The sequence below is a fragment of the Aulonocara stuartgranti genome (assembly GCF_965226115.1).
Source record: "Aulonocara stuartgranti genome assembly, chromosome: 4".
Lineage (NCBI taxonomy): Eukaryota > Metazoa > Chordata > Actinopteri > Cichliformes > Cichlidae > Aulonocara > Aulonocara stuartgranti.
The window spans coordinates 17,920,261-17,946,265 of record NC_138942.1 but is presented as its reverse complement, the minus strand read 5'-3'; the positions used below and the strand labels follow the sequence as shown (position 1 = coordinate 17,946,265).

Below are 26,005 nucleotides of genomic sequence, written 5' to 3'. Positions count from 1 at the left end.
ATACACTCAAATTTGCTCGAGTACAGACTGAACCAAGAGTTTACATCCTGCAGCAATGAGTACCTGCACTCTCTAATTGTATTAAGTAACGTCAACTTTATTTTGTCTTGTTTGATTAAATTTTAGTGATGCAGACAGTGAGAGCAAGAAAGTGTTGTCCATGCAGAAGCCTGATTAAAATGTGTAGCATCTTACTATAATACACAATCTGTATGTGTGTTTGTTTCCTTGTCCATTTACTCCTCTTACAAGACCAGGATGAGGGGACACACAGGTACATTTTAGGTCCCTGAAGGTTTTTAACTATATCAAGTCTTGTGACCATGTCATGTTGCCAAGCAACAACCTAGCAACAGGGCTAAAATCAACTGTTTTTAACATTTGTGCACCTATAAAAAGCATCATCCAATTTTATTTCACGATATCTAATTTGTATCCACAAAACATGTATTATATATGACATGTTATGATGCCATCAGGTTACCTGGCAACCACCTAGCAATGTGCTAAAATGAAGAAGCATTGCTGCTCCCACAACACATTATAAAAGCAGCGTATCATTTTTATCCCATCACAAGCAGGTCAAACAATATTATAGGAAGTGCATCATCTATATGTATAACATAATGTAACTCCACTGAATTTCACTCCTCATTCTCAATTTATATCCACTTCATGTGGATAAGCTGAATATATCATCAGTAAAACAAGTAATTCCAAATAACCTCTTACGATTTATGTAATTAAACATCACAAGATTTTTTTTAGAAAACATTAAATGTACTTATTCAAACCAACAGACCTGTGGGCAAGCTGGCTGCAGTGGAAGAGGAGCAGGAAAGAGAGGCGTGTATGGCTACTGTTGCTGCTGCAGGTTCACTAGTGGTGGGACGTCCCGTGGTGATGAGAGGCAGCGTCCCCAAGGGAAGAGGCTGGCCCCGCTTTAACAGCTGCTTGTGCTCCTGCTGACGAAAGCGTGGGGGCACCTCTCTGGGCGGGTAGCGCTGCTGGAGCGGAGTCTGGGACTGCTGTGCTGTCTGCGGCTGACCTCCGGAGGGGATGCGCTTGCCATTTCCACTGCTTGGGGGTACAGATGGGATGGCACTGGGGTTGACGGGGGGAAGAGGAGGGCTGGGGTTGAGCTTGGTAGAGTCTGGCACTGATGAAATGGGTGGGGATAAGTAACAACAAGAAAACAGAAATGCAGGGATGAGGAAGGGTAAAGCAGAGCTGTTGAGCACACACTAGTACTAAAATACTATACGATTAGTTGCAAATGGACTGGTCCATATTCCAAATAAATAAAATCACTCGCTAGAGACCGTTTATATGACTTATATCTGACACATAACACATTTAAAGAAAACTAAAAGGAACTGCTGAATACTGCCCTCTTCCTCTATAAATTACTGTCAGTAATTCATTTTAAATGTTTTCTGTAAAGCTACTGTGGTTAAGCATTTCCTTCACTGACTCTTTTCAAAGCCCTGGATACTTTTGGAAGATTTCTATGAAGTTAAATTCAGAAAGGCTAAAGGAGCAGAAATCTATAAATGCACAAGATTTACTCAAGGCAGTGGTCAGTCCAAACAGATGGTTGTTCTTTGGAGAACCACAGGACTGTAATAACCTCGGGGTGGCACTATAAAAGAAAAAATGATGACTTTAGAGATGGCCAAGACACCCAACTCCCTCACAGCCTGTCATGGTGCCGGTTTACAGATTATATGTGTTGAAGAGGTCAAGTACCAGAAAATGGACTTAGACCTGCCTGCTACATTATTGTGGGCTATTGTCTCCATCAGGACGGTGCTGTAAAGAGCGCTGAGCACCATCAACATAAGCTGTTCATGGTTTGTGGCAGGTTATGGCCCCTGAAATGATCACCTCTCAGCGCTCTACAAAAGCCGTTAGTTATTAACTGCTTGCACGGCTGCTGAAGCAAAGTGCTCTTATCCAACTAGCTTTAGTTACCCTTAGCAACAGAGTGCGAGGCTCTCTCTGCTCTGACCAGCCATTTCTCATGGTCGAAGCCCTGCAGGGTTTCACATGAGCAGCGAAGCCTAAGAACTGCACATAATTTAAAAAACCTCCAATAACATTTATTCATGCATTCGTATTTTTATTTTTTTTTCCAATTGAGGGACATTAGAAGTTGGGAACAAAACATTGGTATATCATCACTATAAAACTGGTGTGTTACAAAAGAAAATTAAACTCCAATAGTCACTCTCTTACTCCCCAGAGGAAAATATCTAGCCTCTCTGCAGCTTAAAAATGCATCATCATATCTACAATCTTGGTGTCAACTGTTGCATGCAGCTACCAGGCTAATGTGTACTTGAGACGTTTTATTGGGGATTCGTGAGAGCATCTACTATGTATTTTTTAAAAAAAAAAATGCAACCACTGTGAAGCCTCCAGTTTAGTTTTACGCTGTCACAATCTTCATTTCCAAGAGACAGAAGAGTGAAGGGCCAAGTTAAGGCTAGCAAGCTTAATCCATATGCTGGATGGGTGCAACGCATATATGATGCTCGCCAATTAGTGAGAAGTAACAGACTAACAAATTACCAGAATTTCACAAAACTGGAGTGCAAACTCACTGGATTGGTTGCATCTTATAGAGAGTCGTGTTACCCGTGAAATCATTTGATTAAAATGCTGCAAAAACCCCCAGCACTGCAAACATGGTCAAGAAGTGACTTGAACTACTGGTAAAGGGTCTAAGACTACAATCAACTACAGCTCCAGATATCGTCACGCCTGTCAAAGAGGCGATTTGCTCTCATCTTTAAGCGTTCACAAAACACAAATTAGTTAAAATATTTATTCCCATTATAGATTTTATAAAGGGAGAAATTATCTACAGTGACCAAAACTGTGTTTTTACCACATGCAGGTTTTAGTACTTTTGGGGTAAGTGAAGGTGTAAAGCTTAATAATGGGTGATGCATCCCTTGTTTGTTCATCACTACCTAATCACACCTCTCTAAAATGTATACACTGAAATAAGAGTTGTTGCTATAAAAAACACGGCTGCTATAACCGACAAGATCCACTTGTCAAACATCAGAGCCGTGAAGTCCAAAACACCCCCAGGATGCTAATTTACAGTCGCTGAATTTGGAAATAGGCGGTCGGAAGCCACCACTAAATCAAACATGTTGGTCAGCTTGGGGTCACGGAGCTGCTCCAGAATGAGATGGATCATGAGACACAAAGCGCACTGGATAATCTCCTCAGCACATTTTATTACATAATAAAATAAGCTGGTAAACTAGAATGCAAACAGGATGCAAAAAAAAAAAAAAAAAAAAAAAAAAAAAAAAGTGCTTAAGAGCTACACATACTGTACAAGAGCAGGCCCCCAAACACCAGCTGACTGGACATAATGTGCACTGAGCCGCAATGGCATTTGAGCTCTTGCTGCGGGGGAAGGGGGGTCTTTAAAAACCACCAGCCAGAAGAAAAAGAAAATCTTTGTGCTGCAGCCTAACTGTATTATAAAGAGCGGGGCCTTGCGATTGGCTGACAAAATGAGTGTGTGCAAGGCAGCAGTGAATAACTTGCACACATGCGGCTAGTCCGGCATCACACACAAAAACAAAGAGTTATGTAATGCTGAGGCCCACACAGAGGGGAGAGGGCGAGATGGTGTCGTGGAAGCACACTCAGCCTTGTAAATACTCAGACATGTTCGCTCACACGTCACAAATGGCAACATTTTTCTGTGCACGTTTGTTTGTATGTGTATGTGTGTGTGTGTGTGTGTGTGTGTGTGTGTGTGTGTGTCAGTCATAGTATGATCCAGTTTCACCCAAATCTGTCCGAGTATCTCCCTCTCCCTGCAGCTCAGCAATGTTGCGGGTGGGGGGGGGGGGGGGGGGGAAGGAGAGAGAGAGAGAGAGACGACACACGCTATAGTGTTGGAGCTCGCCTCTCATCAGATCTCTCTACATCTGCTTCATTTCCTCTTCATTCTTTATCCCTCCCCACCTTCCTGTGCTCCCCTCTCCCTTTCTCCTTCACTCCCAGTGATCTACCATTATCCTCTTGTCATTATTACTGTATTAAAGGCGGCAGATGGACACGATAATTCCTGCCCAATTCTACCCGCTGAGTTTAAGAGGTGATTTCCTCTTAAAAAAAACTGAAGACTGTTGTAGGTTATGCCACAATGTGCAATCGTAGTTATGAACATGAGCATTACACAGTTGGGACTCCATGATGTGACGTAGATTCTTCTGGAAGCTGAAGAGGGGGGAGAGCTGGCTGCCCTTTTAGCCAATCAGAGGGAAGAAACAAGGAGGGGACAGGGGAGGGAGGGAGGGAGAGCGAGCGAACGAGAGAATCGACATTCGGGAGGAAGGGAAGGAGGCAGGGAGCGAGGATAAGTGATGAAGAGTGTAGTGTGTGTAAGAAAGTCTCCACCCCCTCGTGCACTCCTCTGTTAGCTCGAGACTCACTGCCTGAAATCAACTTGGGTCCAAATCCGCTTACAACTGGATCACCATTTGCCGGTGCTGCTTTGGTTTCTTCAGATTGCATGAGCGACACAAGTCCTCCAAATTCAGTTATCCTGATAAACTGATGATTTAATGTAAAAATATCCTTTTATTCTCAATTAAAATTCAGAGACTGATCAAGGCAGGGCTTAATAAATGTTTCTGGCAGGTGTGGTGTACAGTGCTTGTATCTCAGGCAGTACTTAGCAGCGAAACAGTGAAATAGAGTAAGAAGAGACGAGACCGACTCCTGCTGACAGCCTGTTTGCAATAACAGAGTCCTCAGCTGTGCCACTGCACAGGAGAATTCCCACTTCATCAAAGATGCACATCAAGCCTTGGCCTTGGGGCTGTGTGTGCTTCATGCAGAGGAAGCCATCCCATTTTCTATTTTAAAAGGGGTCTTAATTTCCTCAGAAACAATGATAGTATGCTTGCCTGGCTGTTTAAGAGCTAGAGGTTGTGGGCTGCCTGGTTAGGATTGTCTGGGGATATATTAAAAGAGTTGGAAGAAGGTGGAGGAGAAAGAGAGTGAAAAGCATTGGCAATCTCTCTGAGTGGAAGGAAAAAAAAAAGGTCTGTGACCTTGCAGACAAAGGATACTTCTGTGCAGGTGCTTGGATAGCAATGTGCAGAAGAACTGAAGACTAGCGAATGCAAGTACTCATTACAAGGTAAGTTAGTTTTAAAACTGTCCTAACAACAATACGTGATGAATGAATGTTTTCAAATGATGTTCCTCTGAGTCGCAAACCAATTTTCAAAAACATAATTAATATATTAACAGTACTGTGCAGCCTGTACAATATTTACAAGTATATATTAAATACTATCAGTATTCTCCTCCCCTATATGTACAATAATAGCATGCTAATAATCATTCTCACTGCTCTGTTCCTTCATTGAAGTGGTTCGTCTCGCTCTTGGACAGAGTACATACTGAAATGCAAGCCTTCTATAACTGAGCCTTTAATCCCACAAGTTAGGCCATGAATGGAGCTTTATAAACTAGCTAAAGAAAATCTCGCTGCTGTAAACAGGATTGCTGTTTGCTTATTGTCCAGTATGTTACATGTGTTCAATCTAACAGCCAGGCCTTCTTGTGACTAAGAGTGAAATCCTGTTTGATGCCTTTGCATCATTTGCCTCCAAACTGTCACAGCACACCACTTTAACGGAACTGAAATAGAAGAAAACACACATGCTGCCTATTTCTAGAAAAAAGTAGCAGAAAGAGTGAATCGTGAGGGAGGAACGGCGGCATGTCTTTGAGGCTCTCCGTCTCATTTTTCCTGTGGGCTTTAAAATGTGAGCAGCGAGCCTCACAAGAGAGAAGATTAAAGGGTTTAATTAGAAGTGAATAAATACGACACTGTAGTTAAGAGGGAAACCCGTCACTGCATTACATTCCACACAGAGAAAAATGCTGTTTAAAAAAATAAAATAAATAAATAAATAAATAAATAAATAATAATAATAATAATAATAAGATTTTTAAAAAATATTTAATATCTGACAGCACAGTGCAGAGAACGCAAGGTTGTGATGGTCAAAGCGTTAATCAAACGGTAACTATGGGTCTGAATATATAATCTCAGGATCGACATTCACTTCCAGCTCTTAAGTGTTTCTCTCCAGACCTACTCTCCACCTGCAGAAGAGCTCCACAGGTTGAAGTAGGGGGGATCTCAGAAGACAAAACAGCTCTTGTGCCAGCAGCTGCAGGCAGCCCAGATTCCAGCGTGTTATGATTTACAGGAACCGAAGTGTGAAAGACAGTGGAACGTCCTGTCCTCCTGACCTGGGCAGCCCCTGCTGAGCCCGAAAAATGGTTCAGTCTCACATAACAGCGTCAAACTGAAACTGCAACAAAGAAATGCCACTTGGCACTTATGTTACAAGTATCTGTTTCGCCACATTCAGGGGCTGAAAATGCTTAATTTGTCAAACACATTCTAGACATTTTTGTTTGCCACAGACTTGACCTTTGCACCTTCTCCAATAAAGCTTCCTTTCAGATTGCAGCTCACTAACCAACCAGTCCACATCCACTTTTTGACAGGCTAAACTCAGCGTGTGGGTATATTTCAAGAAAAGACACACACATACACAAAAAAGATCACGCGTGAATTATATAGCACACAAGTGTTTTATCAAAGACCCTTTCACATCTGAGTGTTGCTAATTAAATTGTACCGTAATGTCAAAACCCAAGCCCATCTGTCAGTTGTCATAAATATAATGGCTCAAGTGACAATATGCAATGACAACAGGCTCATATGCACAATTTATGGTGTAAATACAGCTGAACACAGCTGTTACTTGTGTTGTTCCTTAAAGTGCAGCATTCATTTAAGCTGTGCTGCTCGGGATAAGACATGCAGTGGTATAAATTTCCCCCCTGATCGCACCACAATTTATGGCTCTCTAGCACAAAGCGCTGGGCGTAATTAAGCGAATGTGAAACGGCAAATTAATCTGTTATGAAATTACTGCCACGACACTACTTTGTAATAATGTTATCTTTTATTGCACTATGTAAATGTGCGCCTTGATGTGCATGCATGTTGTCCCCAGTCTCTGATAGGGACAAAAATGCACAGCATGGATAGGCACACAATAGCTCATTAACCCCTAGAAATGAACTCTAGAGTAGCTTGTTGATGGTGGATGTGCACAATGCTTATTACTAATAGACTCATCTATTATTTTTCTTTTTAGGGTGCGTCGCTGACACCATGAGTGCGGCCCAGCACACACTGTGATAAAGGTCTCTGTGATACTCACATCACAGCGTTGCTGCCATGCTTCATGGCTTCCCCACACCATTAAAGCTGTTTGAGCATCTTTAGTTTAAAAAAAAAAAAAAAAAAAAAATGCCGCATGCCAGTAGATACATCCTACACATGTTACACGTGTATGTTTTAGGCTGGTTTCCTGGGGTTATGCAAAATTAATCAATCATACAGTAGGACTTTAAATACTGTAAAATAGAGCGATAGATATAGAGACAGACAAATATAGATCTCTCTCTCATATCTCTTTTCTCTATATATCTATGTGATGCCTTCTTGAAAGTATAAAAATAGTGATTTCTGTGACTGATATTAGATACTGAAATGGTGTGGATATGCTAAAATACCTGGCATCGTAAATGCTCACATTTGGTTCTCATTTTTCAAAATCATAGAATTTGCCTACAAGTGGACAGACCAGCTTTTCAAGCAGTCTCAGCCCAGATATTTTATTGTGTTTGGTCATCTGACAGCTTATACTCCAACCCCAAATGTCCAAACAGGCAATCACACTAGATTGTTTTAACTGAACCTATTGTATTAGTTAACAAATATTACAGCACTTTCAAGGATGCTGAAGCAAAGGAGTCTGTAGTAGCTGTGATATAAAACCATATGCGTAACGGTGGATTTGCACAGACACAGAGCATATATATGCTGTTTGTGTTTGCAGGTCACATTAGGAGACTGTAAGAGTGAGAGCGTGTGTGTCATAAAAATGAGCCAGTAGAAATATCCTACAAAGGGGCCCCTCAGCTGTGCCGGCAAACAGGAAACGGGAGTGCATTCTCACAGTTTCACATAGCTCTGCCCATTTTTGTGTGTTCTCAAACACTGTTTTCCTGCACTCTCCCAAATCAACCAGAGGCACCAGCCACCTCTCTACATTTCACACAAATAAAAACCACAACAATTTCTTCCATCTCTGTTCCTTACAGCCCACCTTTTTCTCTCCTTCCTCCTTCTCTGGTCCCAGGGCGGGCCTCAGTGCTAGACCAGACAGGAGGTGGTGTAGTGTTACTATGGCGCTTGGGGTCTTCCTGGAAATCTCCTGTGTATGAATGCCTGTTTATTCAGCCTCCGCACTAGCCCTGCTCTCCTAATTAGCTCCCACTGTACCTTACACTAGTATCAGACACAATCTGCCTCTTTTAGTTGATTAGTCAATTAAGATTCATGGTGTCTTTCAGAAAAAAAGACAACTGTTTCAGCCCCTTTTCACGATCTTTTCCAGTCATTAATAGATAATAACTGCAGTGCCTCGTTAACTGCCACAGTAATATTGAGGTAAAGACAATCTATAATCTGTGTGATCTTCTTCAGAAATGATCAACATGAGCACAGTGCAACAGAAAAATATGTAAAAGGTGCTAAAAAGTCAAGTGTGATAATAGAAAAGCCTGTTATAAATGGTGAATTTTAGATCTGGTACTTAATAGGGGTTAAGATAAAGAGTTGAAGTGTCAAATAAATACTATGAAAAGAAACGGCATGTTATATGTGCTAACACTCACTAATAACTATTCTCTTTCTACCCTTCAGGCCATCCTGTCAGCATCTTTGAGCAGTTCTAATCAGATTTCCCGCTGCCTATCCCTCATGACACATTAAGTCCCTCTCCCATCTGCTTGCTCATGCCGACATGAAGATCTGCTTCCAGGCTAACTGACTGTCCACCACATCCTACCTGCTTCCCTCTGATTGTTAAAACCACTGGCTTGGGGAGACAGTGAAGAGAGTGGGTCTGTAGCTGCCACAAAGCAGGAGTTAAAACCTGCAAGCTAAGTGCAGTCTTCACTACAAAACTACATTTCTAGGCATTTTTATTCAGATGGTTTATTTGTTGGGTTTTTTTTCTCCTTCAGATTTTCTTCCTCTCCTCTACCCTCTGAGGTAAGCCTGAGGACCCCTATGTGGAGGCTTTGAGAGGAGATGGACCATTCTTATGCTTCTTATTAGGTTGTAGGTAGTAGGCTCAGGTAGTACAGCAGAGCTGGTGGCCAGTAATGTTTTCAGTTGCAATATATTTTTCAACTTTAAAAGCAAATCCTTCATACTCAACAGCATAGCAATGAGCTGAGAATCAACTGACGCCTAGTGGCAAAAAGGTAGAACTGCATATACTGTGTGGTTCCCCTTCTGACAACAATGTAACACCCTCACACAGTCAGTGTCCTTCCTGCTATCACAAGATATCACACAGACTCGCAGCAAAGGTCTACACTGACAACTCCAGTATTAAAACATGCATAACAGACGCTCCTTTTATTCTGTGGTAAAGAAATCAAATGAGTCTTTCTTTGATGTTGTGCATCAATTGTACAAAAAACAAGCAGCAACAACTCACCTTTGGTAATCTGCTCTGTGGCCTGAAAAAACAAACAAACAAGTTAACAACAGATCAAACTTAAAATGATAAGATAAACATGTAATGCATTCCATGTAAGATCCAGAAAACAGTATGCAGTTTTGCATGAAATAATTTTTAACATTTTTGCTCATGATCCACGCAACAGTAATGAAGCAAACTAGTCAGGGCAATGCTAAGGGACAGGTAGTGCTCGTGTATTTAAACACTAAATTGATTAACGCTCGACACATTTAAGAGCTCCAAACAAGATTTAGTTTGCCGTGGTTTGACTGCTGGCACTCGCCTCATTGCAAGACGGTGGAGTTAAGTCCATCTGACAGATGAGGACCTGATTATTGCTGTGTTATTTAATTGAATAGTGTAAACTGTATTATTTATTAAGTTAATGAGGGAAAACTAGCCTGTAGCTTGTACTTTTTCCAGCACTAGCAAAAAAGCTTAAGCACAAGCACAACAGATCGCTAGAAGAGGACTTAAGGTTAGGGGATATGAATATATAAATGTGCTGACATAGGAGCTCTATACACCGAAAACACTTATAATGTAGAGCTGTGCCTGGCCTTGTACTACATAGCATACTAGCATCTAAAATACTACAAATGCCAACAAGCTTGTTCTTTTCACCATAGAATAATCTGTAATTATTTATGATTGCTTTAGTCTATAAAATGTAGACATTTTATCCTAAAATTATAATTAGAACTAACAAAAAATATTTTCTGTGTAACCAAAACAAGCAGCACAACAGGTCAAATGTTGCTTGAGCCCTTGTAATGGAGACTACAGACAAAGAGGAGTCCCTGCATTAAACACAAAGTTAACTGGAAACTGGTTAAAAATAAAACATTAATAATTATAAAATCACTCCAATCCCTACCCAAAATCCAGCTGACTGCCAGTAACTGCTGCAATTAGCTGGAGTTTACAGTATCTTATCATATGATAAAGAACAGGAAGGAACAATTACAGCAACATGATAAAAGCATGTGGGTTTCAAAAACACTCTGCAAGCCTACCTTTTTTTGAGCAGCCTCTTTCTTTTTCTTCTCGTCTTGTTTTTTCTTTTTCTTATCTTCCATCAAATGGTTCTCTTCTTGTATTTTTGCTTCTTTTCACAGCTTAAATAAAAAGAGAGATGGAGAGAGATGGACAAGGTTTTACCCCAAGAACCAGTCAAAGAGAGGAGTACTTTGGCTCAGCAGAGTGAACACAGATGAAAGTGATTTCTTGACATTTTCTTTTCAGCTGAATGGTTCATTTTATCAGTCTTCAAACTGAAATCAGTGTGTCAGTAGCTGCGTTTGTAACACGTGACGATATGTGGACTAGTAACACACTGAAATCACTGTCAGCTGAGGTGAATAGTTTTGATTATCGTCAACTCCAAAATCCAAATTCAATCAACATCTGTTCAGGATCTTCCAGAACAACCCCAAACCAATCAGGGTTAACTGCAACCCACAGCACTCAAAATGATCCACTGCCAAAGTTCTAATAGTACCTACTCAGCCCAACCTGGTTTCAGTTGTTTCCTAATACAATTGTGAATGGGGTCATTACAGCAATGTGGCTGAAAGATGTGACGTCATTTGGATAGAAAAACAAAACAAAACAAAAAACCACAAAAAATAAAATAAAATAAAATAAAATAAAATATGGTGGATGTCAAGGTTATAGTATACCTGCTTCTCAGTTTATGGCTTTTTCTCAGACTCTGGGACATTTCTCATATACTCGGGTTTGAAAAACTGAAGTTTTGATTTTCATGAAGCCACTCTCATGACTCATTGAGTGACGCCACTAACTAGCCAATTGGTGGCGTGCAGTCTGTTAACGTCACAGAACCCCAGCTGAGTAGGTACTAAACAACCACCTGGTACCAAGTACTCCAACCTAATGTAAAAACCCTAAAAACCAAAAGTCTTGTCATTTAGCTTCAGCTGACTAAATGTCATAAGATTATGACAGAATAAATCTAAAGTTCATTCACTTGACTTAAGAGTAAAAGTTTGTTGTGATTTTATAGGTAAGAGTTACTCGGCACGTTTACAGATTGATATCAAGAGAAATAAAACAAAAGCAAAATGTGTCCATATGTCCACTCTTCTCTTCTTTCTCGCAGTTTTATGAGAAAGAGCATGGGAGCTGGCTGCCACCCTGTTTATTGGGATAGATCAAATTTCCTTTCTAATCTTACTGCACAAAAAGATTGAAAGTGATCCAATCAGAAGCAAACTCATCCCGCCTTTCTAAACAATTTAATTTGTTAATTTGTAACTCTGATTTGATCTAGTCTCTCCAGAACACTTCCATCTTGTTTTTATTCATCACTGTTTTTGTACTCATGCATTCATTTTTATTTAGTCATCGTCTTGCTTCTGTTAAGAGAAAGAAAGAAGAAAGGAAAAAAAAAAAAAAAAAAAAAAAGGCTGACAAAAACTATCACAGAAATTATTGGTCAATGAAATTAAGACTGGACCCATGTCCATGGCACTTGTTTTGGTGGTAAACATGAGGCAGGTGCTTGTGAGTGACTCGTCCACAATCCACAGACGTAAGACTGTGAGTTTATTTCACATTCCACTTTTAAGCAGCATATTTCTTTAAGTGTGCAAAGATGTGTGCATACGTTTTTCAGTTGTCTTTAGGTTTTTTTCTGGAAGCTATTAGGAAGGCATTGTGGGTTTAGCATGTTGGTGCTCTTAAGTTGAGCCTGCCGCTCTTTAGTCTACACACACTCTACAAGACCAACAGATTCTAACACAAATAATGTGTTCGCACTACATCAAAACAAAAATCTCAAAACCTCGGGTTGTACCCTGCACTTTTAGTTTACGGTCTTGAGGATTTAAATGTCGACAACTCAAGCTGAAAACCATCTGCCAATGGCCTATTGTTTCACACTAGTTCGGTGGCCTTTTCAAAGCATGAGTGAAACAGGATGGAAATGTGCACCGATTTCATTTCAACCTTCCTGATTCCTTAGGTCCCCAGCAACACACCCGGCAAGTGTCAAGATCATCAGATAAACGGCTGGTATGAAAAAGCAAAGATGACACTGACACACAGACATACACACAGAGATTCCTTCATTTCTTATGAGCTACAAAAGCATCCAGCATCTATATCCAGCCTACACCAAGAAATGAATAAATAAATTACAGCTAGAAACAGTGTTTTAAAAGAAGGACATAGTAAAAATGAATTGGCCTGGGAAAAAAAAAAATCATATATACATTTGAAAGTCAAGTTGCTTGAACCACAAATGTGAAACTGCACATAAAACCTTCAGCTTTTTTTCCCCCTGCCAAGCCTAAGCTGCTGCAGGCGACAGCGATATGAGCCACTGCCTGGCAACAAGCGCTCCGGAAGGCCCGAGGTGAGCAGTCAGGTGGAGATAGAATGCGCCCTGAAGTGCTGACAGCGCTGACATTAGTCTGGTTGTAGAAGTTCAACAATAGGACTTCAAAAAAAAAAAAAAAAAAAAGAAAGAACAGAAAAAAGAAAGAACAGAAAAAAGAAAGATGAGCTTGGGCAAGTAACACATAAGTTTCCAATTAAGCAGCTAAGTGAGGATTTTAAAGCATGTCTTTAAACCATGGGTTCAAGAGTACTTCGTAACTATATAAATGACTTGCTTATTGCCTTTACTGAATGTTTTTTTCCCTTAAACTCTATGTCAAAAAAAAAAAAAAAAGTACCAAAACATAGAAAAACAACAACCACAGTGCCGGAGATTATACCTAGGCATGTAATTGTGAAACACAGGTTTTCTGAGCTCTCTTTCAAATATTGTTTGACAACAAAACTTTCTTCCCTTTCATAACAGAGAGAAGAGAACTGCTGTCTCATCTCACTTCAGAGATCTGCATTATTTTTTTTTTAAACCACAACAGCCACAAGTGAAATAGAAGGAGCTGCTGTGAACATTTTTTATATTTAAAGAGAGAAAAAAAGACAGTACATTTGTCTTGTCAACAGCAGCCTTCAAAAACATCCTGCGATTAGGTAACGGCACACTTTAATGAGCTAAACCTCAATATCATGCAATTTTTATAAACTCAATTGCCAACAACTTCAATAATATCGCTCAATCAGTTCAACACATGCCCTTAGCTGACTCTGATGCAGGCAGGCTGTGTCCAAAGAGCAGCAACAAGAAGGCCCCGTATTATAAACTGTAGCTCAGATTGTGAGCCTGACCAAACCATGCAAACACAGAGCTCCCATAAACTTGGCTATTAATTCATAACTGTAATCACGTAATCTCTAACTGGCTGATACGGAACCTGCTGAGTACAGCTGCCGAGCTAAATTTAGCAGGTGCTGCTTGTTTCAAAGGCATCAGTGGGACTTGTGTCACGTAGGATCATGGGAGAAGGGAGATGCTCCAGTTAATGTGAGCTGGTGTCAGCCACCAACCCACATGAGGAGCAGAGCGAAGCGTCAAAATAAAGTAAGTAAGAAACATTTGGTCCCTAAGCAGGATGAAGGATGTCTCCCTCAATGAGAGCTGTCGCTTAGCATCTTGGGCTACGTCCACACTAATAGTTTTCTCTCCGTTTTGGCCTCCCGTCCACACTGAGACGGCGTTTTCCCCGAAGGAAAATGCAGCATTTTCGACTTGTGCGTCGCAGTTTGGACAGCAAAAACTGAGACTTTCTAAAACGATGATACGTGTTAGTCATATGGTGCAGTCATGTGACCAATTAAACTAAGATAGCAGAGGGCATTATACAGCAGTTGTTTTGTTTTGTTTGCTCTCAATTTTGACAGCCCTATTAAAGAGGAATATCAGTTTGTACATGCTTCAGATAGCTATGATGCAAAATTCAGAGTTGATTCTCACTATAGGTGTGAATGTGAACATGAATGGTTGTCTCTGGGTGTCAGCTCTGTGACCGACCTGTAACTGGTCTAGGGTGACCTGCGACTTTAATGTGCGCTAAATAATATTTGTATTTGATTTAGGGCTGCACGATTTTGCATAAAATGAGAATCACGATTTTTTGGCTTAGAATTGAGATCACGATTCTCTCACGATTTTCTTTTCCAGTATAAATATTTATTGCACTTATTAACTGCACATCAACTTCGCAACAGTTGAGACTGAACATAAAAACAATAAATGTCTCACGTTTTGTTGTTGCTGCAAAACGTTGTACTGCTTGAAATTCCGTCTCCACCGTTGCTCGACGCTGCGTGTATAGAGCAGGTAGTGCAACAATAGAAAAATAGTTGCGGGACGGCACTGTGTAGCGTTTGTCTAGGGTGTTGATCATTTTCCTAAATCCCTCGTTTTGCACAGTGTTGATGGGAGCCATATCTTTGGTCAGGTGATAAGTAATAGCCTCCGTAATTTCTTTGTGCCTGCGGGAGTTCGACGGGTATAGGGAAGCGCTGTATAAGGTTCCCGTTATTGATGTTTGGGTGGTTGACCGGGACGGATTTTCTCCTGTCACTTTCTCGTCATCCCTGACGTGTTCTCCGTTGTTTTTTCCCTGCTAATTTTAGCATCATACGGCACAGCTTCTGTATCACGTGGTATAAGGCTCCGCCCTTGTCATTTGTTGAGCAGGAAGGGTGAGCGCTTGTTTTCATGCAGATTACGTCCCGGATCAAAATGCGGTACAATCACCGTCGTCCTTTTTTTTTTTTTTTTTTTTTTAAATCGTTGTCATTTGGAAATGAGATCGCACATAAGTATGAATCGAGATCACGATTTTCTAACGATTAATCGTGCAGCCCTAATTTAATTCACTGCTGAATTTGTAAGTTTGCTCACTTACAAAGATATGAATGGTCTGTAATTTTGAAAACATATCCTCCAAGGGTTACAAAGTGGTAAGATGTTTCCTGTAGTTGGTCACCATGTTTGCACATATCTCCAGGGGGATTTTGAACCACTCCTCTTTATTGTAACTCCTCAAGTCCTTTATCTTTCTTGATTTTGCTAATGTTACTATGACCAAACAACTCTTTCTCCTCATCTCTGCAAGTACATAAATTCTTTGTGTAGATGTATGCACTTTGACTACGAGAGCTATCTGGAGATCCGGGGATGAAATATGGAGCATCTTGAAAACTTCTCTCTCTCTAATCTATTTCCATGCTGCAGCAGCTGATCCTGAACAAATTGGGAACTGCCTCAAATCTTTGAAACTTGATTTTCTTTACATTTTTTTTTTTTACCCCACTTACTTTCAAGATCTTTAAAAAAAAAGAAAGAAAGAAAGAAAGAAAAAAAAAAAAAAAAAAAAAAAATCACAGGTATCCACAAACTTATTCCCCATGATGACCCCTGAACCTGGTAAATCAATAACAAAAACAACAGCAATATTAAGCAATGAGATCAACAGATCCTAGAAGCCAATTCAGGTTGCACTTGTCACTGCTTAAAGAGACTGCAATCACTCACCTAATCTGAAACAGCTGATCCTAATTTTAGGGATTTGAAGGTGTGAAACTAGTCTGTGTATACCAACTTATTTCAGTGTGACTTGTCAAATATTTCTTCATTACTGTTCATTTGAATGAAGAAAATGAAGTGATTTTAAGTCTCTGTTAGTGTATAGCACCTTTCTTAATAGGCACTGATTCAATGAAGATCTGGATCAAATAAATCACAAAAAAAGCAGTCTTAATGGGATGTACTTTTAACAAATGTGCAACACGAATATGCTATGAATCTGTAGTGGCAAAGCACTGCTCATGATAAGGACACCGTTCAATAAGCTCAGCTCTGTTGTGGAATTACACCCTCCTGTCAGAACAACAGGATTAGAGCTTGGTGTCCCTCTTAAAACCAGACACACACTCAGACACAAAAAAGGCAACACACACTGCACATAGACCAAGGGCAGTCTAACAAAAGCAGGTGTAAAACTGGTTGAAAATGTGGAGTGGAGATGGAGAGGAAACTCAATAGATGAACTGTCAAAACTGCACACGCTGCTGCCGTGGATGTGTAAATGCCTCACTGCCCCTCACTGTACCACTAAAGAGGAGGGGGGTGCTACAAACGATGAGGCAGGCTTGTGCGTTGTGTGTGAGAGTTGGGGGAAGGGGTGCTAGACGGCAGTCACTGGGCACAGAGCCAGGAATGCCATCGCTGCAAGCCAAACAAGAGAACGGCGAGCACTCGGGAGAAGGCTTGCTAACAACCGCAGCAGCAGCCGCAGCAGCAGCAGCCACAGCTATGGCAGCGCGTGTAGCGCCCTCTGCTCGCCTGCACGCCGGGCGACGCAGCTTTTCAAGCCTGCTGATCAGTCACCGCACTCAGGTTTTCAAATGCAAAAACCTCAAGCGCATTGGAAAGAAAAGAGAGAAAGAAAAGGAGCAACTTTTTGTCAGTAATGCGCTCAGATTGTGTGAAGGTTTAAAATCTGCTGGGTAAGCACTTACAACGTCTTTGTGCTCTGCAAAGAGGATTGCACTCTGTAAACTACTTGAAGCTATTCTCAGTGTAGCCATGTTAATGCTTTCTGACCCGGACTAATGACGGGGGAAAAGAGAAACTTGTGCTGCACTCCTGGTGCTATGTAGAGGCCCTAAAATAACTTGTATGGACAAACTCCAAAAGCACACAGTGTCAGCTGCTCCAAAAGTAAAGGGAACACGTTCACAGGGTTAGGGTGCATGTTGACAATTTCTTTTCTTTTTTCCCCCCCAACAGATCAAAGAAAATCCTCAACAAATGCTTAATTAAAATGCAATCATGCAGCTCTGTCACAGTTTTTTCACATTGTTTCAGATTTTTATTTCTGAAAGGGGCAATTAGGAAAACACTTTCATGCAGTATTTGTCCAGAAAACAAAACAAAACAGCTACTACTTCAAAAGAAAAAAAAGAAAAAAAAAAGAACAAATGAACGAAATAGAATAAGAGGTTGTTTCTTACTGAAAATGATAGAAATAACAGAACCAAGATATGATAATAATTTCCTCTGGGATACATTTCTTAAGAAATTCTTGAACTCAAGCAAACCAAATATGTGGGGGGCTTTTTTTTTTTTTTTTAAAGGGGAGATAAAATTACTCAAAAACATCTTGCAAGACAAAAGTAGAGTTTTGTGTGTGAAATCAATTAACTGCCTTCATAAGAAATCAAGCTCATCATTTCCACTGAAGACTCCAAGTGAGCATCTGATCGCTGACACAGAAAACAAGCCGCCAAACCAAATGACATAATCTGGCAAAAGCAACCCCTCATCCCTCCAGTCCAGCTCTAAGCAAAATAACCCGTGAAGACTTCTGAACTGAAAGTGAGGCTGTGACCTAAGCTGTATAGTAATCACAGCATTTAGTAGTCTGTTTTTGTTATCAAGCCCCCCTTTGGCGCCTCTCTGTGAATACACACTGCCTCTTTCAGGAGGACTGGGTGCTGACCGGGGGCCCCAAACCTGGCAGGGACAGAAAAGACCTCCAGCCCGCTTCTCTTAACCCTTTGCCAGGTCCAAACACACACACACAAATTAAGGACTCCAACGCATTAGTAAAACAAGCGGACCTCAAAGCTTGCATCAATCTGCCCTCTACATGCATCGGGGTACTGGTATCCCCAGCATCAGCCGCACACACTGTCTTCTAATGGAGAGTGTGTGTGTCCCTACAGGATGTCAAGCTGCAGGAAAAAGCCAGGTACAGATAACTGGTGCATCTTAAGGGTTACACTGGTCTCTGATGGGAAACAAAGAACTGAGAAGAGATTTCCAACACATATACTGTATAAATTATTGAGCAGTCTGGGAGCAATTTCAACCACAGCGCCGGGGTTATAATCAAAGCATTGAAAGGGGGAGAGTTTTTGCATCTAAAAGTAGGCAGAAAGTGAGGACCAGCAGTTACCAACTATTAAAAAAAAAAAGCCGAGCGGATGAGGATGCATGAGGTGCAAGCAGCAGTCCTAGTAAATGAAACAGAGAGCGGCCGTACGAGGGCATGAGTACAATAGGTAAAACCCTGGTGGCTAATGCGTTTAAACCCAGTCAGGTGATGCAAGCTAGATCCAGCCACCTCTCTGTGCAGCACCGAGGATATTTCGGCTTTAATGCTCGTGTCAACTCTCTTGCACGGCAGCGCAACAACAAGCGTCCCACCAATGTCTGCCAAGCTGCTACACATACGACAACTCGACAAGCGACAACACAGGGCGCCCTTGAATCACCGCAGCTGTGCAGCCACGGTGTTTTAATGACGAGCTAGCTCAAGTTAGGAACATACTATGAAGAAAACCTCCGTGCTAACCTCAGCGACCGCGCTAGAAGTTAAAATAAGCTCCAGTGTGCACTCGACAAATGCGATATATACAAAAAGGGGGGGTTAAGCAGCACTCACGAAGAAGACAGCACTGATGTCAAAGTGGGCTGAGCTGAAAATATTTTGATTCCCAGCTGCCATGTTTGCTATCGAAACTCGCCACATTTCCCCCCCAACAAGAAACAAAAACGCGACAAGGCACATCTCCGTCGCGGTAAACCTCACGGACTCGGTGATAAATCCTACCGTGAAGCGTTCAGTCGGTTCTCAGCAGCGGCGGAGCCTCTGCAGCCATTTTGTAGTAACTGACCGGAGCAGGAGCTCGAGACGGTTGAATCGGTGGTAACGGGGAAGGGGGGCGGAGCTCCACCTTGCCATGTGATCTTCAACAACAAAACAAACTGGTCCCACTTCACATCGCTCCGCCCAGGCGTTTCCATGACAACTGCAGCTCCTCCATCACTCCCCTCTCTGTGCTGCTCGCTTCAGCTCGCAGCCGTGCGTGGACTCGCCTCCCTTCACCTCCCCCACCTCTCCTACCTCCCCTTTTCCTCACGGTATACGGTGTAGATTCAACGAAGAAAGTACGCACATATAAAAGTCAGTAAGCTCCGTGTAAAACGTGAACTGTTGGGGGGGGGGGGATAATAAGAAACATAACAGCGTTTCAGCAGCGCTGGCACCTGCGCTGTGTTTTAACGCCAACAGAGGGCACAGTTTGTTTTACAACGCAGATAGCCTCGTCATAGTCATAATATACATTCGCACTATGAAGCGGTGAGAGTTTTATTTATTTATATATTTTAATCTTTCTGCTGTTAAAACCAGTTCAGCAGGGAAACGTAACAGAACATGCAGTACAAATGATATAGGAATGGATGTGTCCAGTTTAAGCAACCAAAGAGAGAAACACTGTGCATCACAGCATTTATCTGAGAGCTTTAAGATTTAAGCTTGTAATAGGTTTGTGAAAATATGCAAAATCTCTTTATGAATTATGTTTTTTTATGTGCATTTCAGGTTTGTTTTTCGTTAGTAAGTTTCCAGAGAAGATGGGTGTATTCATCAAGGGTCATAAGAAGGTCATAAGAAGAGTTAAGATAACATTGTTACAGAGGCATGTAGACATCTCTGTCCGAATAAACATGTGCACTAAATGCAGTCATGCATTCCTTTCCTATGCAAGCTTTTCCCCACTGGGAAAAAAGCCATCCATAACTTGAAATTTGGGGTTGCTATCTCAAACTTTTAACACAATAACTTAGAATTTTAAGCCATTTTCTCAATTTTGAGTTATTTTCTCAAAAGTTTGAATTTGTAAGTTGAAAAGTTGAGATATCTAACTTGAAATTTTGACTTGATGGCAATTTATTTGTTTTGTTTTTTTGTCTGTTTGTTTGTTTCTTTGGTGCTCAGGAATCAATCTTCCATATTTTCTGCCCTATCTTAGTCTTATCTTAGTTAGGCATAATCTTTTTTTTCACACTTAATACAATAACTTTGGTACTTAACAACCTGTAATGATGAGAAAATTGACCTTGCAAGACACTCAATGAGATAAACAGCATGTTGTAAAGGGAGGTTTTAATCTGTGTAGACTGTGCAGACTGACAGTACCCGTTTTTAAGAAATAATTATAAGATTAATAATAATAATAATTGTTCCTAGTCAATACTGATTGACGCAGTTAAAATAAAGTGATTAGACTACACTGTGCAGTTACATGAGATGTTTTTATTTACTCTATTTCTAAAATTACAGCATGATTTCCTTTCCTCTTTGGGATAAATTCAGCAGCACTGAAAATGTGTGTTTCATTTTTAGGGAAATAAAACAATTGTGGTTTAATTTGGCTACATGAAAACATCAAAATATTAAGTAAGGCTTTGATTAAATATATAGTTGTAATGCGTAAATCAGGAGAACTTGGAAAGTTTATTATAGACATTATTTTTGAGGTGAATGACAGTGATGATTGATAATACAAATGCACTAGAATATAGATCTAGCATGTTTATGTTGCCAATTTTGAATGTTTTTCTAATACACAGCCAGGATTTTGGTCATTTAGTGTGAGAAATTCCCCGTGCGCGTGACTCAAAGGAAATCTTATGTTTTCCATCAAACTGAAGAGAAACAAATATGACTGGAGTGCCTTCTGAGTCAATTCGTCTCCACTCAGTGAGTCAGTTCTGGGCCTGAATAAATGCCCTCCTATCTCACTTGCAGCCACAAAAGACCACTCCGCTTGAGTATCTGTGGCATCTGAAAAGAGTCTGAAAACATCAAATGGAGAACGCCCACATGAACTAACCATAATTCTGACTACAAAGCAGGTTGATCGCCACCGTGTGCTCACAATTACAGCACCATCTGTACTTGCTGTCAGAGCCATATAGATTACAGTGTCACCCACATCTGGATAATCGCAGAAAAATGCATTACAGTGACGGTGGCAAAACACAATTAGTCAGTCTACAAGATGATCGAGTGCAAGGGGAGTATGTGGAGAGGGAGACACTAATCACACGCCATAGTGATGAATCTTCTGTGTGTCATGGCAGTAGATAATAATCCATCGCCTGAATCCTTTTCCGAGTTTGTGCGTGGTGTGTGTGTGTGTGTGTGTGTGTGTGTGTGTGTGAGCATGTATGCATGTAAAGAGGGGAGATCTCCTTGAACAGCTGCCACAAAAAAAAAGTTTATGCTCCCTGTGGGAAGATATTCTCACCAATTATTACATTTAAAATGACTGAACGATTTCTCTAACAGTATACTGTGACCCTGCTTTTATGCCATGCTTGTTCCTCGTACTACTTCCTAAATTTCAGCACAGTGCCATGAAGTCGACATCTGCGATTTGTTATGAAATGTTTTAACCACTAAAGTATTGTAGATCATAGATTCATGCAATCCTTTTAGTTGCTTACTAAACCAATGCAAATTAAGATGGCGGCCGTAAACACGGTGGCTACCAAAAGCGAGCATGTCATCATTGCCTTTTTGAACATGTTAGTTTAAAGTAGCATCTAAGTAGATTTGCAGAACTGCTAGCATAACTGCAGAATCAGCAGGAGTGCTAATAATTAATCAGGAATGCTCAGAAAGGGGCGGAAACCTTAAGCATTGCTCAGGGCAGTGGTTCCAAAAGTGTACATGGATGGAGGTTATGAAAAATAAGAAGTAAAAAAAAATACTTTGGTGCACCTTTGAGCAGAATTCATGCCTCATCCTTTATTAATTGGTAATAATTGCTAAAAAGTTATGGGAAATTGGGGGTAAGCTTCTTTTTTTTCAGTTTCTACAGTGAGGCAGGCTGCAAAGTCACTTTACTCTGACATTTGAATACTTCAAGCATGAACCAGTATAAACTTGGCATATCTCAGCGTGGCATGCAGTGTGTCCTAAAAGAAATATGAGTGAACTGGACAAGCAAAGGAAAAAAGAAGGAGTGACACACCACTAAATTTCTATACTAGATAAAGAGTATCTTAAAATCATATCCTTAAGAAATACAACAAATTTGCAAGTTTTGGTTCAAACTGTTGTCAGTATCTGTCATCAGGAGGTCAGGAGAGAGGTTCAACAGTGTGTGTATACAGCCATCTACGAAACACAGTGGAGGCTCTACCATGGTTTGGGGCTGTATTTAACCCAGTGGTATTGAGTATCTTGTCAAAACTGATGGAAGAATGAATGCAGAAAAGTACAGTCATATTGTGATCCATCATGGAATGCATCTGATTGGCAGCATGACAATGGACGATGACCCCAAACACACTGCCGATGCAGTAAAATCATACTTGGATAGAAACACACAGTCCTGCATTATGAGCTCGTGTACCACTGCCTGTTTTCAGCTTAGCTTGTTTTTGTCATGTCATTTTGAGTTTTGTATTCCACCTAAAATCTCCTATGATTTCATTCTCAGTTTTAGATTATCATTACTGTTTATTGTTAACTCCCCGAATCTTAGTTTTCCTGCTCACCTGTGCTGTTGTTGTCTAATCTCCTTTTCTGTGTTGGGGGTTCATTTGTTTTTGATACTTCCTGTTTTACTTTGGTTATCTTCTGTCTCTTGTGTCTTGTTTTCCAGTTTTGTGTCCCCTGTCTCATCATCTTGTATTACTTTCAGCTGTGTCTCGTTTCCCTGGTGTTTCCCATATCCCTGATTACCTCATGTATCCATTTAAAGCCTCAGTTTCCCATAGCTCTTTGTCAGATTGTAGTGTTGCCTACTAATGTATTTCCCCTGCTGTTTGTTACTTTGGATTCGTTTTCAGACTTCTCATTGTTGCATTTTGCATTTGGGTCCATGCCCACACCTATCCCTAACAAAATAGAGTTTGTACAATGATTTTCAAGTTCATTGTACAAACTCCGTTTTTGCCTAATGTAATGTATTTCTATTTATTTTTGCCCGTTTCTCATTTCCCTACTCAAAATATTTTTACACAGTACTATATGTGCTGTTATGCAATTAGCAGAATACAAAGAAAAGAAAAACAACAAATGCATCTCAGTATGTTGTGATCCATACAAGAGAATCTGACCTTGCTGTCTCTGCATTAACAGCACTGATCAATACACACAGACAGGCAGTGTGTATGTGAGAAATTCAATTATCACCTCGGCCAGCTGAGATGGCCTGTCTGGGTGCGACTGAAGTTCAATGGTTAGACTGTTACCAGCCTGCCCCTGTGGGAAAGGCGGAGGGGTCAATCAAGGTGTCATTTTAAACTATGTGAAGAAGCGGGACTTTGAGACCTCCAGGGAGCAGGGGTCAGAGGTTTTACTTGAATTAAAAACACAACCTAAGATGTAGTCACATACAGATGGGTCGGTGTGCTGTCGTAAAAGCCTTATTCATGTATTTGCATGTTAGCACAGCAACTTCTAAACAACTGCACATTTCATGCACAACAATATTACATGTTTTCTTCACGATTGTGTAAGACAGCCATTTGTTTTTTATGTTTTTATTCTGTGCTTCTCCCCAGTGCTTTCTGCATCCAATAAAGGAGAATTAGATGACTCTAATGAAGGGATATTTTCTCAGAATTTATTTTGTACATTATCATTAGAAAAATACCGCAAACGCAGCTTGAACCAAAGCTTGTTCAGACAAGCATGGCAAATCAGTTTGTTGACAGAATGAAGGTCTCTCTTTAAGAGTCGCTGTCGTTTTAACACTTCTGTCACTGATGCTTGTGTCCCAAATAAGAAAAGGCTGCGATTAATTTACGGGGGGTATCTCTATACTGCATTTCATAGACTGTAATTGAACGAGAGACAAGTGATTGTGCTATGCAGCTAATCAGATGTGTGCTGTGTGGGTGGGCATTAACCCCCCGTACAGACTGTATTCCTTTTGCAGCTCAGCGTTAATCAGATTTATGGCGTGCATAAACATAATTGTGTGTCTTTATGGATTCAAATGATTCAGCTGAACAATTAATCTCTGGTAAACATTAATTTGCTTTCTCAGTGCTGTTTGTCTTTGCTGTCTTTCTTCTAACCCCCCCTCCCCCCCAACGTGGCAGTTTCTGCATTCACTCGAGCCCACGAATATGGCGCGCAGGCTCTCTGTCTCGCATTGGGGAAAGATGGAGGGGGAGGAGAAGATGGCACAGCGATATGCTATGAAAGCTTGTCAGTTCGTCATCCTTCAAAGTCAGTGCGTCCCATTGCTGCCTTCACCTGCCAAGGTCACTCTGCTGATGTTTCAGGTGGTGGTGGTGGGGGCGGAGAGACTCACAAAGACCATTACCCCACCAACAAAGCTATGATTACTTCTATTTTCATTTGAGATGAGATTAAAGTCCTTGGGAGGTGGGGGTATCAATCTGTTGTAACTTAATGAGTCTTCTTTAGTGAGCAAACAGACGCTCGGGCCAACAGTGGCCACGGTCGATATCTGTCCGCCACTCATGATTGTATGCACAGAAAAGAGAGACTACAGGCTTAGAGAGGGAGGAAAGGAGAAGGGAAGGGACAACCCGTCTTGTTTTTAAAGCTGTCATATCGTAAACTAACTTCCAATTAACAAAAGTATTACACGAAACAATGATGTAAACACATTATCCATTACTTCAGTTTCTGCTTTATTACTACTGGGACCACGAAAGTGTTTAGTTTGGTGGATTAATACTGTACACACGCGCACGCATCATCTCCTCTTCTCCCCGCAGCATCCACACGTCAGAGTGATGAATGTCTCCTTCCTGCGAGTGACCTCCAAGGTCAGCAGTAGCGGTGGGGGGGGAAAAAATGCGGCCCATTTCCCTCCCGGCAGCAACAGCAAGGTAACAGCTCAGGCATAATTCACCATCGCTTGGCCGCTGCTCTAATCGCAAATGTAATCAAACTGGCTGGGACTCTGCAGGCTCTGCTGAGCTAGGCTGGACTGCGCCCGGGTGGGGTGGGCTGAGCTGAAAAAACAGGGAGGGATGTTTTTGAAGCTGGAGCACGCTCTCTGTAGTCTTCTGATGGAACAAAGAGTATGCATGCCGGTGTAAGGTGCACACAGAGCCGTAACACCTGTCCCATTATTGACGCAGGCAGCACGCTGATCGATCACAAGCAGCGGGAACATATCAGAGCACTGCAAAGCAAAACACGTGCCACACTTGTGCCACCTCTGCCTGTAAATGAAACACAAGCATGCCATCGTGCACAGAGCCAGCGATAGTGGCCTAATGAATACAGGCAGCTTTGCAGTCGGTAGCATCCCCTCACCGGAGATATATTATCTAGGCCACAGCATCAATCTTCCTGTCAGCAGCCACTGCAGCCGCTATCTGTGCCTCGCCATCATAAACACATATATTATTCATGAATTAGCATTATTGTCCACTTAATTATTCATCAGGTCTTAATTATCCGGCAGATAATCTATTCCAGGTCGTGGGAAATTAGATAAGGAAAGATAACGTTGTTGCTAGGCTCTAACCATCTTTAGTGCGAGTGTGGAGAGCTTTCCACTCGAGTGGTTTTTATGATGGGTGCATTAAACGAGTTTTGGGAGCATTATTGGTAAAATTGGGGGGAAAAGAGGGATAAAGCAGGAGAGTC

At 41.2% G+C, this 26,005-nt stretch overlaps 1 protein-coding gene across 8 annotated transcripts in view; it reads right to left on the bottom strand.

Annotated features, from left to right (window-relative positions):
• tnrc6c1 (trinucleotide repeat containing adaptor 6C1) overlaps positions 1–19,309 on the bottom strand; it is a 46,562-nt gene extending 27,253 nt beyond the window's left edge. For 7 of the 8 annotated variants that reach the window (XM_082530698.1, XM_082530700.1, XM_082530703.1 and 4 more), the window contains exons 1-4: positions 19,178–19,309; positions 10,691–10,792; positions 9,651–9,672; positions 803–1,159 (exon numbers count right to left, since the gene is read on the bottom strand). In XM_082530698.1, coding sequence (XP_082386824.1) covers positions 803–1,159; positions 9,651–9,672; positions 10,691–10,753 — 442 coding nt within the window. In that variant the 5' untranslated portion in view covers positions 10,754–10,792; positions 19,178–19,309. The remainder of the gene's footprint in view (positions 1–802; positions 1,160–9,650; positions 9,673–10,690; positions 10,793–19,177) is intronic. The other variant, XM_082530706.1, reaches the window with a different exon arrangement.
• Positions 19,310–26,005: the final 6,696 nt, after the last annotated feature.